This window comes from Notolepis coatsorum (genome assembly GCF_963971535.1).
Source record: "Notolepis coatsorum genome assembly, chromosome: 1".
Classification (NCBI taxonomy): domain Eukaryota; kingdom Metazoa; phylum Chordata; class Actinopteri; order Aulopiformes; family Paralepididae; genus Notolepis; species Notolepis coatsorum.
This window is the reverse complement of record NC_140165.1, coordinates 219,857,740-219,873,760: the sequence shown is the minus strand read 5'-3', so window position 1 is coordinate 219,873,760 and position 16,021 is coordinate 219,857,740. Positions and strand designations below refer to the sequence as shown.

Sequence of the window (16,021 nt, the reverse complement as noted above, 5' to 3'; positions counted from 1 at the left end):
CTGTATTGGTACACTAATAAGATGTAATAAGCCCTACTTTAAGTTTGTATCAAATTAGACATACATTTGAAACAATATCTTATTTATTCGTACATTTGTCGCTCATTAGAAGAAAACTGTTGGCTACCGTAGCCAAACCACATGGGGTCAGATCTGGTCACTACTTCACACACGTCACATGTAGAGTGGATGTTCTCTGGAGTCCCGTGGAGATTGTAGGTAGTCTGGATGTACTGTAAAGCAATCATTCTAGGAATCCGCAAAGTCATACACCCAGTGATTGTCAATGGAGACTCTCTGGGCTGCACATCATTACATTATATTGTATAACAGATCAGGGTCTTGGTTTTCTGGTGACTAGCTTTGGGAGAACGCAGCTCCTGTTCACAAATACTGATTAACCTCTCCCAGACCGTGGCAATAACATACGTGAACTGTTTATATAAGAGTCATTATATGCCTGAACGACAGTGGTATTATGGATTAACCCCGACTGCCACCGCAGACCTTTTGAGTGCACGCGATAACTCAAATAGCTTTCATTCGAATCCTTTCAAATTTGTGGTGCACATTTATGACCCCCTAGAGGATGAACCCTATTGATTTAGATGACCCCATGACCTTTCCTCTAGGGTCACTCACCATCCCCTGATCCGTTAGTCATACAGTCATGAAAGCGGTATCCATAGACCCGTCTACTCGTGCACAACAACGTTGCCATAAGTACCAATGAAGTCCGCCATTGAAATTTCCGCCATCTTGAATGATTGAAAAAACACATTTCACACTCCCCCCTAGTTTGTTCAAATGATCTTTTACCAAACTTGCTGTGTGGAATCTGGGGACTAACATATTCAAATATGTCATTTAGATAATTGATGGGCCAAACCACATAACCGCCAGATCCCTATTTAGTAAACATTTTTTTAAAAGGTGGATTGAAAATACGGGCCGTTCGGGGGGTTTACCCGCTGTCGGTCACGGACAGCACAGGTCTAGTTCCCCTGTAAATTCATGAGAGAATATATCCTGACTGTGTGCCAACAGCTCTGTATAGCAACAATATGATCTTGTCAAACTGCGAGTGTGTAAGTCGGCCTCTAATCAGTCAGAGCTTAGTCTGTCAACAATGATGACATCTCCTTCAGCCTGCAGTAGACCCAACAGAACAGCTTTAGCTCAGGAGCTCCATATGCACCATTATTAACTACAGACAAATGACATATTTCAATATATGCCATCTTATAGATATCTTCCTAAATGATGTTAAACAATTGTATCCATATTCAATAACTGTTTGTTGTTTTTTGTCATGCCTTGTGGCCAGCCCAATAAAGCTTGTTAACTGTCAACTGAATGGTGTCCATATAGTATACTGTATACAGTATATTATGTAGACAAACTGTTGTTAATGAAACATATATGAACCATATATTTAAATGTGCTGATTTTCTATATTCACATACAGTATATTATGAAAATATATTATACATGTATTTCCTTTCTGGGGTTTTTACAGGTGAGATCCATCAGTCAAACATGGTGAAGTGTTGATTTCCCCTGCTTTCCCTCAACAGTTAATATTTAATGAGAGGGATGCATTATATATTTGGTTTTAAAGGAACACAATCCCCCGTTAAGAGGCTCTTTATGTGTCCACGTGTGGCTCTGGATTAAGCGGACATGAGTTACAGCGCGGCCTCACGGGCGAGAAGGTTTCCAGGAGCCAGAACACCTCCTCCCTGGGTGTTGTCGCTCCCGGGGACGAGGTAGCACGGGAACCCTGTTGATTTACGGTAGGTGTCCCGCCCCCGTTTCCCCCGCGGGGAGAGAGAAGTCTGTCCCAGGGCCGGGACTCTTCTTGGCCAATGGGAGGCCGGCGCGTGGAGCAGGTCGTGCTGGGAAACGGCGTTCCGCGGGGAGGGATGGTGGAGTCTAATAAAGCCCCAGTATGTCTGAGAACGGGGGGGCCCGTGCCAGAGGGGAGACTCAATCTGTCACGGCCTATCAGTGGAGTCTTAAAGCACAGCGATGGCTGTGGTCCTAACAGCTCACAGGGGCTGCGTTTGTTACAGAGGAGGTCTGGAAGCACAGGGGCTGCTGCTGCCGCTGCCTCTCCTAGGGTCTCCCATTATACACCAAGAGGAAGGCTGTAGACCGTTCTGTAAACACAAGCTATGGATGTGGTAATGCCCCGTGCGCCTGTTCAGTGAAAACGCAAATGGCTGACATAGCTATGTGCTGGACTGTGTGCAGGAGGAAACTGACGTTGACTGACAAACAGGGCAAAATGGAGCCAGGGTACAGAAAAGCATAGAACATACAGCTTCCATGAACATCCAGCCTCCGTGAACATACAGCCTCCAGCCTCCATGAACATACAGTCTACATGAACATACAGCCTCCAGCCTCCATGAACATACAGTCTCCATGAACATACAGCCTCCGTGAACATACAGCCTCTATACAGCCTCCATGAACATACAGTCTACATGAACATACAGCCTCCAGCCTCCATGAACATACAGTCTCCATGAACATACAGCCTCCGTGAACATACAGCCTCTATACAGCCTCCATGAACATACAGTCTCCATGAACATACAGCCTCCGTGAACATACAGCCTCTATACAGCCTCATTGAACATACAGCCTCCAATGGTTCGAGTTATCACCTGAGAGCTATGGGGGCCCCCGAAACCGCTCGCCGCCAGAATTATTTTTTACTTTTTTTTTTTCATACATTTTGACTGTTTTCGAAGTCATATTTAGAGGAATATCTCATTAGGATTAGAGTCTAATAATGCCAGTAATGCCATCACACAACAGTCTAATCATTAGACTATTGTGTGATGTCATTATTCAGTCTCATTCTTAAACCATCAATATTTGCTCATTTTCTTACTCACCTCTGATATATAATGCCATATTTACTTATTTGCATTTAGCATCTGATAAAAACAATTTATTTTGACAAATGAGACAAAATTGATGAACTTGAATGAACATTTATTTAAATTATAAATAAAAAACGAACAAAAAAAACCTAATGGAAAATAAATTGTTGTATGGCACTTAACACTTTCAGTGCCGGCCATTAACATGGTAAAGCATGGTTAAATGCCAGCACCCACTTCAATGATAGCGTTGTGAACGCATAATCTCTGTCTTAAATTATGGCTATGTATCTAATCTGCCCGTCGCTTATCAATGACTTGTTTGTAGTCAACATTGTCAAAACGGATTGTTTTTTAATCGCTTCATTTCCGTTTTATAGCATTTTGAAAAGCCCTCGTTTTCAAGGAAAATATAAAGATTCCGTGATAAAAGGCATTTACTGGAATATTCTGGATACACAAAAACGTTGTAATTTTTCGGCCTATTTATAAATCGTTTTCAAATAAACGCTAGATTATCGATAGTATATGTGTACTTATGCACGCTATAGAAGCGGGCTGAAATATCGATTATCTCATTTCCTGATTGCTCGCACAGCCACACACACACACACACATGGGCCACACGCTGATATATAGGTCAAAACAGATCCGATTACCCCAAGACTGGTAAAATAAATTCCTTACCTCAGATCAGATGTTATCCAAAAAGATTATTCCAATTCCTGATTCCAAATATCGATCACGCTTATTGATTACATTGATTTACAGGGTACTGTAAATACATAATCCACGCTGTGATGGCCGGCGATCACTTGGTCTCTTCAGTTGGCTCGACGGAAAAGTAAAATGAGGAAACTGGCCCCCCCCCCCCTTTGTCAGTCTAAAGCAGGGGTCAGGAACCTTTTTGACTGGGAGAGCCATAAAAGCCAAATATTTCTAAATATATTTCATTGAGAGCCATATAGTATTTTTAACATATAATAAATTAAATATGTCTTACTTTTAATGCGACTTCTGGTGCTGCATGGTTTTGCTGATGGCCTTGTAGTCTGGTTCATACGTGGTGAGATTGAGCTTCATGCAGGCGTTGAGGCTTCCATCAGTTAAACGTGAGCGTAGGTTGGTCTTAATGTTCCTCATATGCGAGAATGACTGCCCATATGCATATGTAGAGCCAAACATGGTCAATACGCCAATACTCACGCTGCATTGTGTGGTATGTCACAGGAAGCTCGTTCCAAGTTTTAAGAATCAGCTGGTCTTCAGGTTGAAGATTTTTTATTTCTGTCCACTTGTGTTCCCTCGCCAGCTCTGCTCGCTATATCTTCAGCTACAGATACTATTAGCTGTATCTTCAAAACTAATTTCTGTTTACTTTAAAATGACACAGTATTATTAAGAAATATCACAAGTATATAAAAAAAAAAAAAAAAAAAACGTTTTTTTTTTTTTACTCAAACATTTCTGGGAGCCATATGCTGTCACCAGAAGAGCCATATATGGCTCGCGAGCCATAGGTTCCCGACCCCTGGTCTAAAGTAATGGGGTGCAGTTACACAGGGAGAGACGATAGGGGGCGGTATATTCCCAATTGAGCTCAGAGAAAGTCTGCAACACTAGCGTGAGGCTCGATTGATGAAATATGAATTAAAATCGCCAATAAAAAAATATACGACAAACAAACGCTATATAGCATTGGCGGGCACTCAAAGGTCGGCATGAACTAACGACAAAAAGCGTGGCTGGCATTCAAAGTGTTAACAGCAGCATTTATCAGGATACAGTAACATTATCATCTGATAGAACATAAAATCATAAAAAGTATAAATCAAAATAAATAAATAATGTTATAAACAAATGTGCACAGGTAATCAAGAACTAAATGAAAAATGTATTGCACTGAACAGAAGCATAATTTCAGTAGCAGCATCTTCTTAGAACAACAACAAAAAGTAACTACTGCAGCATGTCACCAAATAAGCAGCAACATTACGAGTAAACAACAGTAATACAATGCATTCTTCAGTCTTTCTCAGCTCTATTCAGTCTCAGTTCAGCTCTATTGTCTTCCTCAGACCTCAGTTTCAACTTATATTTTTGGGTGCAATTATTCCTTTAAGCATGTATGCCTACATATCTTTCACCAGGCCATACCCATATAATCTAAGCATGTCTTCAACAGTGGCGTCGCGTGGGTAAAATAACAGGGGATGCCAAAAAAAATGTATTAAAAAAAAATGTATTAAATATTTTTATTAATATATATATATATATATATATATTTTTTTTTATATATTTAAGTCAAGCAGTCACCATGTACACTACAGTATGGCTCGGCAGCCAGTCAAACTTTATTTTAATTTATTTAACAGATTGCAGAATGGGTACAATACAGTGCGGCTCAATACACACAATTTTATAAGAAAGGATGCAGACCAGAGAAAGACGTTTGTCTTGTTTACATCAGGGTCCCCCATTTTCAATTCATAGTGACATTTATGACATACAAGACATCATGACATTTATGGCATAGGGACATACATGACATACAGGGGGGACCCTGATGTAAACAAGACGAAAGTCTTTCTCTGGTCTGCATCCCCTTATAAAATTGTGTGTATTGAGCCGCACTGTATTGTACCCATTCTGCAATCTGTTAAATAAATTAAAATAAAGTTTGACTGGCCGCCGAGCCATACTGTAGTGTACATGGTGACTGCTTGACTTAAATATATAAAAAAAAATATATATATATATATATATATATATTAATAAAAATATCTGTTAATAAAATGTTCAATCAATCAATCAATCAATCAGGTATTTAGTACTGTTACATTTGTGACATATACGATATTCAAATATACAGTACTGTTACCCATAGATCCTGACAGAGTATATACATATGATGGGGAGGGGAGGGACTGTAGAATTGTTTTCATATTTAAGCCAAATAATATATATAATATATTTCTCCCTCCTTCGCTCTCTCTCTCCCTCTCTTTCTGAATATTACACACACACAACACAAATATATATACACACACACACAGTGTGTATAAGGTTGCCTGCAGGCAGGAGGTCTGGTTTGATTATGAATCAGAGAAAAAGATAGCCCCTTTGAATGTTATGAATTGAAAATTGGGGACCCTGATGTAAACAAGACGAAAGTCTTTCTCTGGTCTGCATCCCCTTAACAATTGTATGTATTGAGCTGTACTGTACTGTACCCATTCTGCAATCTGTTAATAAAATGTTCAATCAATCAATCAATCAATCAATCAATCAGGTATTTAGTACTGTTACATTTGTGACATATACGATATTCAAATATACAGTACTGTTACCCATAGATCCTGACAGAGTATATACATATGATGGGGAGGGGAGGGACTGTAGAATATTTTTCATATTTAAGCCAAATAATATATATAATATATTTCTCCCTCCCTTGCTCTCTCTCTCCCTCTCTTTCTGAATATTACACACACACAACACAAATATATATACACACACACACACACACAGTGTGTAGAGGAGGTTGCCTGCAGGCAGGAGGTCTGGTTTGATTATGAATCAGAGAGAGAGATAGCCCCTTTGAATGTTATGAATTGAAAATGGGGGACCCTGATGTAAACGAAGACGAAAGTCTTTCTCTGGTCTCCATCCCCTTAACAATTGTGTCTATTGAGCTGTACTGTATTGTACCCATTCTGCAATCTGTTAATAAAGTGTTCAATCAATCAATCAATCACGTTAGTTAGCATCCAAGCTAGCCATAACAGTATAGCATCCAAGCTTCTTACCTGGCCAATAATCCTCCTTGCTCCTTCTGGACAGATAGATTTGTTAAATCATTATATCCACAGTGTGCTGGTCCTCAGTATATGTCCCGCCGGAGAAAAATAAGTGCCTAATAAAGTGCTAAATGTGGAGAGGCTTCTAACGTGCCTGCTCTGTTAATACAATTTTCAATCAATCAATCAATCAATCCCGCGAGGGGATGACGTTCAGACCTATGGTTGGTTCAGACGATGTCACGTGACTCACGTTAGCAAATGGCACGCAGAGGGGAGGCCAGACTACTTAGTCTGCTGACAGCCCCGTTTTAAGGTGTGGGCAGGGCTTTAGTCAGCTCAAATCTGATTGGCTAGTATTGGTTTTGGACTCCACATATATGAATCACATGGTGGGAGGCTGGAGAAAGACACCTCCCCCCTCTGCCTCTGCCTCCTCTCTCAGTCCTCTGCTGCAGTGAGCACAGTGAGTCTGACAGTGTGTTAGAGAGTGAGAAGGAGAAGATGGACATTTAAAAAAAAAAAATTATAACACAGAGATGAAAAATAATGATTTTTTATTATTATTGTAAACTATATAAAATAAAAAATATATATATATTTTTTTTCTTTTTCATATTTCATATTTCATATTAATTCATATTTTAATAATGGGGAAGCCTGGCTTCCGTTGGCTTCCAGGAGGATTCGCCACTGGTCTTCAATGTCTTCCCATGTCAATGATGATTGGATTTTTTATTTTATTTTAATAAATTAGTGAAAAATTAGGCAAGAACAAATGATGCAGGACGGGCGGGTGGACGGGACTCCCCTCCTCCCTGGCTGGGGCTTACGGGCCCTCAGAGGGTGCATTTGTCCGGGCCACGCGTCTGCTCTGCCCTTATCTCAGTATAGCTTGATTAGAATCTAGTGTTTCTTAAGTAGCTGTTCGCATGTGTCCCAGCTACAATACATGCAGCTTGCTGCTTCTTCTTCACCAAATGGGTTGGAGTAGCGTTAGTAGACACGCTCATGGGCGACGCATAGCTTGGAGGTGAAATGCAGCCTATTCGACAACATTAATTACTCTGTTCTTTTAAAAACTGAAAAGAAAAATATGATCAATTTTTTTTAGAGACTCCCACAAGTGTTGTTGACTATGGGGGCCCAGACTCTATCTATGCGGGTCAAGCCTCCATTGGCCCTCCCATAACTCAAACCCATGAACATACAGCCTCCATGATCATACAGCCTCTATACAGTAGGGTGACCAAACATTCTCTTTTGCCCGGACATGTGTAAGGGTTCTTCGTTTCCTGGCCAGGCTTCGCCTGCTGCTCCCTCCTCCCCACCTCCCCACGGACTCCCTCCACTCATGAACAATATTCCTCCACCTGCTGGACAATTCTCAACATTGCACCTTGTACATTTATGTCTGCTCAAACTGTCTGTCTTTCTGAGTGTTCTCACCATCCTGCTGTCTATCCCTGTCTACCTCTTGCCCCTTGTTTTCTCTTGTCTGGTATAGCTTGATTATTGTCTTTAGTGTTTTGTCCCCAGTGTGTTTTGTGATGTTATTCAGTTTTTTACCCCAGGGTGTTCAGTATTTTCTTGTGTGTTTCCTTTCTGGTTGTCTCACCCCATGTGCGTCCTGACCTGACTCAGCAAATGATGGTTTTGTCCATCAGGACCGAGGACTTAATGGCCCGTTTTCCCTGTGCTATGGCCTCCACTACTGCTAGCCCCACTTTATGTGTAGCGCACTCAGCTAGCATGGCCTCCACGGCTAGCACAGCCCCTACTGCTAGTTCAGTCTCTACTGCTAGCGTAGCTACGTCTGCTAGCTTAGCCTCCACAGCTAGCATGGCCTCCACTACTGCTAGGACTGCCCCTTCAGCTAGCAAGATCAGTTTCCCTGGAGCCGCCCCGTCGGCTAACCCCATGGTTCCTACAGCTAGCCCCACTGTGTGTGTAGCTCATTCAGCTAGCTTGTCTCCCACTGCTAGGACTGCCCCTTCAGCTAGCAAGGTCAGTTTCCCCACTGCTAGGACTGCCCCTTCAGCTAGCAAGGTCAGTTTCCCTGGAGCCGCCCTGTCGGCTAACCCCATGGTCTCAACAGCTAGTACAGCCCCGTCTGATAGCTTAGCCTCTGCAGTTAACCAGGCTTCCACAGCTAGTCCGGCCCTATCTGATATCTTAGCCCCTGCAGCTAACCAGGCCTCAACAGCTAGTACAGCCCCGTCTGATAGCTTAGCCTCTGCAGCTAACCAGGCTTCCACAGCTAGTCCAACCCTATCTGCTAGCTTAGCCCCTGCAGCTAACCAGGCATCAACAGCTAGTACAGCCCTGTCTGATAGCTTAGCCTCTGCAGCTAACCAGGCTTCCACAGCTAGTCCAGCCCTATCTGCTAGCTTAGCCCCTGCAGCTAACCAGGCCTCAACAGCTAGGACTGCCCCGTCAGCTAGCTCGTTCCCTATGGCCCCTGTTTCTCTGGTCTCGCTCCTTCGACTGGCCCTCCAGCCAGTATTAACTATCCTGCTAGGACTGCCCCTTCAGCTTTCAGGATAGGTTATGTCCATGTTACTCCGACTACTAACACTTTAGCCCCGTCTGTTAGCAGTGCTCCTGCAGCTAGCGGATCTAAGAGAGCTAGCAAGGCTCGGAGGACTAGCTTAGCCCCTGTAGCTAGCCAGGCCTCCACAGCTAACCCTGCCTCTACTGCCAGCCTAGCCCCTGCTAGTGTAGCCCCAGCTGCTACGCCCGGTCCGGCTTCTACGCCCGGTCCGGCTTCTACGCCCGGCCCGGCTTCCACGCCTGGTCCGGCTCCCATGCCTGACCCAGCCGCTACGCCCGGTCCGGCTCCCATGCCTGACCCAGCCGCTACGCCCGGTCCGGCTTCTACGCCCGGCCCGGCCTCCATGCCTGGGCCGGCTCCCACGCCTGACCCAGCCACTATGCCCTGGTCCGGCTTCTACGCCCGGCCCGGCCTCCATGCCCGGCTCCCACGCCTGGCCCGGCCGCTACGCCCGGTCCGGCTTTTACGCCCGGGCCTTCCTCCTCGTCTGGTCCCGCCTCCTCGTCTGGTCCCGGCTCCTTGTCTGGCCCCAGCTCCTCGTCTGGCCCCGGCTCCTTGTCTGGTCACGGCTCCTCGTCTGGTCCCGGCTCCTCGTCTGGTCCTGGCTCCTCGTCTGGCCCCAGCTCCTCGTCTGGCCCCGGCTCCTTGTCTGGTCACGGCTCCTCGTCTGGTCCCGGCTCCTCGTCTGGTCCCGGCTCCTCGTCTGGCCCCGGCTCCTCGTCTGGCCCCGGCTCCTCGACTGGTCCCGGCTCCTCGTCTGGTCCCGGCTCCTCGTCTGGTCCAGCCCTACGCCATGGCCTGCGCACTGGTCTTCACCGTAGTCTATGCCGTGGTATACACCGTGGTATTCGTCTGCAGAGACCCCCGTCCGGGGTTCTGCGCCCGGTCCCGAGGTCTGCACCTGGGGTGGTTTTCAGCCTCTCTCCTCTCTCCTGGAGCTTAGCGCTCGGCCAATCAGAGAAACGCGGAAGGCGCTCGGCCAATCAGAGAAACGCGGAAGTGCAAGTTGGTTGCCTTAAGTGTTCACACGGCCAGGCTTCGCCTGCTGCTCCCTCCTCCCCACCTCACCACGGACTCCCTCCACTCATGAACAATATTCCTCCACCTGCTGGACAATTCTCAACATTGCACCTTGTACATTTATGTCTGCTCAAACTGTCTGTCTTTCTGAGTGTTCTCACCATCCTGCTGTCTATCCCTGTGTACCTCTTGCCCCTTGTTTTCTCTTGTCTGGTATAGCTTGATTATTATCTTTAGTGTTTTGTTCCCAGTGTGTTTTGTGATGTTATTCAGTTTTTTACCCCAGGGTGTTCAGTCTTTTCTTGTGTGTATCCTTCCTGGTTGTCTCACCCCATGTGCGTCTCTCTAGTGTTAATTGTTCCCCCTATATCTGGCGTGTGTTCCCTACTCTTGTTGTTGGTTCATTGTTTCGGTTCCTGTTGGTGTTTCATGTTTCCTGATTATCCTGTCCTTGCTGTTACCCTCGTCCTTGCTCTGTCATTCGTTCCTTGTCTCCCTATTTCAGTAAGTCTAGTTTTTCAGTTTGTGTTATCATCTTTGTTTTCGAGTTTACAGTTCGGTTTTGGTCAGTGTTTGTTTGTAGTTTAGTTTGTGCCTTCTCTTGCCAGCTCTGCTGAGGTTTTGTTTCATGCTTTTTGTACTCTGCTCGCTGCCAGCTTTGCTGTGCCTTTTTTTGTTTTTGTGAATATCTTTGTTGCTGCCCTCTTTTTGAAGTAAAGACATTTTTGATATAATTCACCCCTGGCTCCACGTCTCGTATTGCCTATTGCCTCATCTCCTCGTCTTGTTTGCATTTGAGTCCTCCAACAACACTAATCCATAACAACATGTCCTCTTTTCATGCCCTGTCCGGAGTGTCTGTTTTTTTTAATAAATTCATGAAAATGTCCGGGTTTCATTGTTTTTCACGGCACTTTGCGAGCGTCTGAAGGCTCTGGGCTGCATTTCTTGCCAAACATATAAATTACCAAATTAAAGCTCTATTTGTTGCCGTTCAATTGCCACCTCACTCGACAAAATCCATGCCTCGGTTCTCGAGTTACTTGCCAATATGTCAGGCGTGCAACTTTTTAGGTGCAAGCGTCAGATTACCACCCCGGACTCCCGAGGCTCCAGAACTGTCAATCATCCGCCGATTGCGAAAATGACAGTGTTACGCACCCCAGTAAGGGGACGCAACACAAGGCCACAGACAGGGTAGGTGAGGGTGCAGTGACACAAAACCACAGAAACAATTAGCAAAATAATAGTATTTATTTCACAAAATCAAACTCAGCAACACAGAGAGCAAGGAGGACCCAGTTTAGAAAGCTATTACTATGCAGCACAGCGTAGAATAGTAGCATGCTGGTGCAATGTGAACTATGAGGCCAAATGGAAAGATATAGAAACCAAAAGAGAGGGATTCAAAGTGCAGGCACTGATAGGAGATAGGGAGCTGTTCAGAAGACAGGAACAACTACTAGATCCAATTACCAGATTCACTATAAACATATGGAACACAATAGTAAAGAAATACAAGCTAGAAAAAGAATCTAAGATACTGAGATGGATAGCACACGACAACAAATTCAGACCAGGGATAGAAGATCATGGGTTCAAGAGGTGGGAACGGGGGGGTATAACAGCAATGTGCACGATGACAGAAGGAGGGGAGATGCAGACTCTACAAAAATTGAAAGAAAGATACGGACTAGAGAATAGGGACCACTTTAGATATTTACAGATTAGGGACTACTATAACAAGGAAATAAAGCAAGATAGAGACAAAGAACAGAATGGGGTAATTAAGATAATGGTAAAGTCATACGAAGGACGGAAGGGGAGGGTGATATCAGCATTATATCAGGCAATAATGGACAGTAAGGGAAATACAACATTGTATGTGAAAGAAAAGTGGGAAAGAGAGTTGGAAATAGAGATAACAGAGGAGGAATGGTATGACACATGTAAGACACAACAAACAACCACAGGATCAAGGATATGGAGGGAGTTTGGGTGGAAAAATATAATTAGATACTTTATAACACCAGAAATACAGGGCAATTACACACCAGCAAAGAAAACATGTTGGAGGGAGTGTGGACAGGAAGGGGCGAACCATACACACATATTCTGGGGATGTCAGAAGATAAGGCACTACTGGGAAGAGATAGGAGGGATAATAAATGAAATAATAGGATACGAAATACCCCAGGGAGGCCAAGTGTTGTATTTGGGGAATTTGTCACAGGAAGGAATCCAAGGGGAAGACAAATATTTGATTAAGATATTGATAGTGGCAGCCAAGAAAGCTTTAACTAAACTGTGGTACAAGGTAGAAGTGCCGACAAAGGATCAATGGATAGAGTTGGTAGAGGGGATACAGGAAATGGAGAGAATCACACATCTGCTGAGGCTGCAAGAAGAAAAGTTTGAATGGAAATGGGGAAAATGGGAAGAATACAGGAGGGGAAGTAACGACATCACAGAGGTTTGAAAAGGATACAAGGAAATGAATAAAAATGTAAATAAATAATGCAAATGTAGAATGGACCGAAGGACCCATGTCACACTTTTTCTTTACTAATTTTTTGTCTATTTGTTTTAATTTATGTACTGTGTATTGTCTATGAATGTTGTCTATGTATGTTGTTGAAAAAATGAAAATAAAAATTTAAGTTTAAAAAAAGAAATAGGAGCAAGGAGGACTTCCTAGTGGCACCAAATAAAATACAAAAGGAAATGAAAACCGACCCTCCCCTTTACAGGCGCTGAACGCCCAAAAGTACAGGTGGTGGTGCTCACTCTAAAGCTGGTGTCTTTAACATCAGGTCACCTACGTGATGCAAAAATGTAGACCCAGGGTATCTTCCTGTCCTCAATTCTCCCTGTGTGCGAAAACAAAAGGTTAATACATAGATGTACAGCAAACTATAAAGAACACCAAAACACAATGAAGTGAACCAGAGCTTTTACCTCTGAAGAGCCACTGCTCTATATACATAAGAACCAGAGCTTTTACCTCTGAAGAGCCACTGCCCTGGTCTTCGCCGTAGTCTATGCCGTGGTATACACCGTGGTATTCGTCTGCAGAGACCCCCGTCCGGGGTTCTGCGCCCGGTCCCGAGGTCTGCACCTGGGGTGGTTCCCGTCCGGGGTCCTGCTCCGAGGTCGTCGCCTTCGCACCTCTGCTCCGGCTCTTCTGGTCCAGTCGCGAGGTTCTGTGCCTGGAGGGTCCCCCGTGTGGGGTCCTGCTCCGGGCCTGTCACCCTCGCCCCTTTTTTCCAGCCCTCCTCTCTGGGCCTGTCTCCCAGTCTCTAACCCCCCTCTCCGGGCCTCTGTCCCCATTTCGAGACCCCCTCACCGAGCCTCTGTTCCCGTCTCTAACCCCCCTCTCCGGGCCTCTGTCCCCGTTTCCAATCCTCCTCTCCGGGCCTCTGTCCCTGTCTACAGTCCTCCTGATCCCGTGCCCCGCTCTCCCTTCTCCGGCCCCCTCTCCGGCCCCTTTCCTCAGCCCCCCTTCTCCTATGCCCTTCCTGGTTTTCTGTCGCCGCCCCCCTGCCACAGTGCCCATCATCCTAGCCCCATCCATCCTGACCTTTTCCCCTGGACTCTCCCAGTGTTAACCTTCCCTGGATCCCGGCCCCCTGTCTTGCCCGTTCCCAGACGGTCCTTTTTGCCGTCTGGAAGCCGTCCCTGGAGGGGGGAGTACTGTAAGGGTTCTTCATTTCCTGGCCAGGCTGCGTGAACACTTAAGGCAACCAACTTGCACTTCCGCGTTTCTCTGATTGGCCGAGCGAGCGCATGCGCATGAGCCGCGACGCGCTCCTTAGAGGCAGGAATACTAACCTCCCCCTTAAGCTCCAGGAGAGAGGAGAGAGGCTGAAAACCCGCAGTTCTTGCCCGACTGATGGGAGCCGAATCCCGGATCCGATTTGTCTGATGAATACCCCCAAAACATGGAGGTCCCGAATGCATGGAAGTATTGATTGCGCCGTAACGAGTCATTAAAAAAAGATACCGTTAACTGGAATATGTTGTGCCTTTACACATATGTTGGATTATGTAATTGGTTTGTCATGACAAACAAATAAAAAAATCGCGATTTACCCGGTGGCTACAACAACAACACACAGTGCGTTACGGCGCAATCAATACTTCCATGCATTGGGATCTCCATGCTTTGCGGGTATTCATCAGACAAATCGGATCCGGGATTCGGCTCCCATCAGTCGGGCAAGAACGGCGGGTTTTCAGCCTCTCTCCTCTCTCCTGGAGCTTAGCGCTCGGCCAATCAGAGAAACGCGGAAGGCGCTCGGCCAATCAGAGAAACGCGGAAGTGCAAGTTGGTTGCCTTAAGTGTTCACACGGCCAGGCTTCGCCTGCTGCTCCCTCCTCCCCACCTCACCACTGACTCCCTCCACTCATGAACAATATTCCTCCACCTGCTGGACAATTCTCAACATTGCACCTTGTACATTTATGTCTGCTCAAACTGTCTGTCTTTCTGAGTGTTTTCACCATCCTGCTGTCTATCCCTGTGTACCTCTTGCCCCTTGTTTTCTCTTGTCTGGTATAGCTTGATTATTATCTTTAGTGTTTTGTTCCCAGTGTGTTTTGTGATGTTATTCAGTTTTTTACCCCAGGGTGTTCAGTCTTTTCTTGTGTGTATCCTTCCTGGTTGTCTCACCCCATGTGCGTCTCTCTAGTGTTAATTGTTCCCCCTATATCTGGCGTGTGTTCCCTACTCTTGTTGTTGGTTCATTGTTTCGGTTCCTGTTGGTGTTTCATGTTTCCTGATTATCCTGTCCTTGCTGTTACCCTCGTCCTTGCTCTGTCATTCGTTCCTTGTCTCCCTATTTCAGTAAGTCTAGTTTTCCAGTTTGTGTTATCATCTTTGTTTTCGAGTTTACAGTTCGGTTTTGGTCAGTGTTTGTTTGTAGTTTAGTTTGTGCCTTCTCTTGCCAGCTCTGCTGAGGTTTTGTTTCATGCTTTTTGTACTCTGCTCGCTGCCAGCTTTGCTGTGCCTTTTTTTGTTTTTGTGAATATCTTTGTTGCTGCCCTCTTTTTGAAGTAAAGACATTTTTGATATAATTCACCCCTGGCTCCACGTCTCGTATTGCCTATTGCCTCATCTCCTCGTCTTGTTTGCATTTGAGTCCTCCAACAACACTAATCCATAACAACATGTCCTCTTTTCATGCCCTGTCCGGAGTGTCTGTTTTTTTTTTAATAAATTCATGAAAATGTCCGGGTTTCATTGTTTTTCACTGCACTTTGCGAGCGTCTGAAGGCTCTGGGCTGCATTTCTTGCCAAACATATAAATGACCGAATTAAAGCTCTATTTGTTGCCGTTCAATTGCCACCTCACTCGACAAAATCCATGCCTCGGTTCTCGAGTTACTTGCCAATATGTCAGGCGTGCAACTTTTTAGGTGCAAGCGTCAGATTACCACCCCGGACTCCCGAGGCTCCAGAACTGTCAATCATCCGCCGATTGCGAAAATGACAGTGTTACGCACCCCAGTAAGGGGCGCAACACAAGGCCACAGACAGGGTAGGTGAGGGTGCAGTGACACAAAACCACAGAAACAATTAGCAAAATAATAGTATTTATTTCACAAAATCAAACTCAGCAACACAGAGAGCAAGGAGGACCCAGTTTAGAAAGCTATTACTATGCAGCACAGCGTAGAATAGTAGCATGCTGGTGCAATGTGAACTATGAGGCCAAATGGAAAGATATAGAAACCAAAAGAGAGGGATT

At 45.1% G+C, this 16,021-nt stretch overlaps 1 protein-coding gene across 1 annotated transcript in view; it reads right to left on the bottom strand.

Moving 5' to 3' along the window:
• Positions 1-1,688: 1,688 nt before the first annotated feature.
• The window catches only part of grk7b (G protein-coupled receptor kinase 7b), a gene marked incomplete at both ends in the record, with an annotated part of 65,102 nt that continues 50,769 nt past the window's right edge, over positions 1,689-16,021 (bottom strand). The window contains one exon of the mRNA XM_084308928.1: positions 1,689-1,955. Coding sequence (XP_084165054.1) covers positions 1,689-1,955 — 267 coding nt within the window. The remainder of the gene's footprint in view (positions 1,956-16,021) is intronic.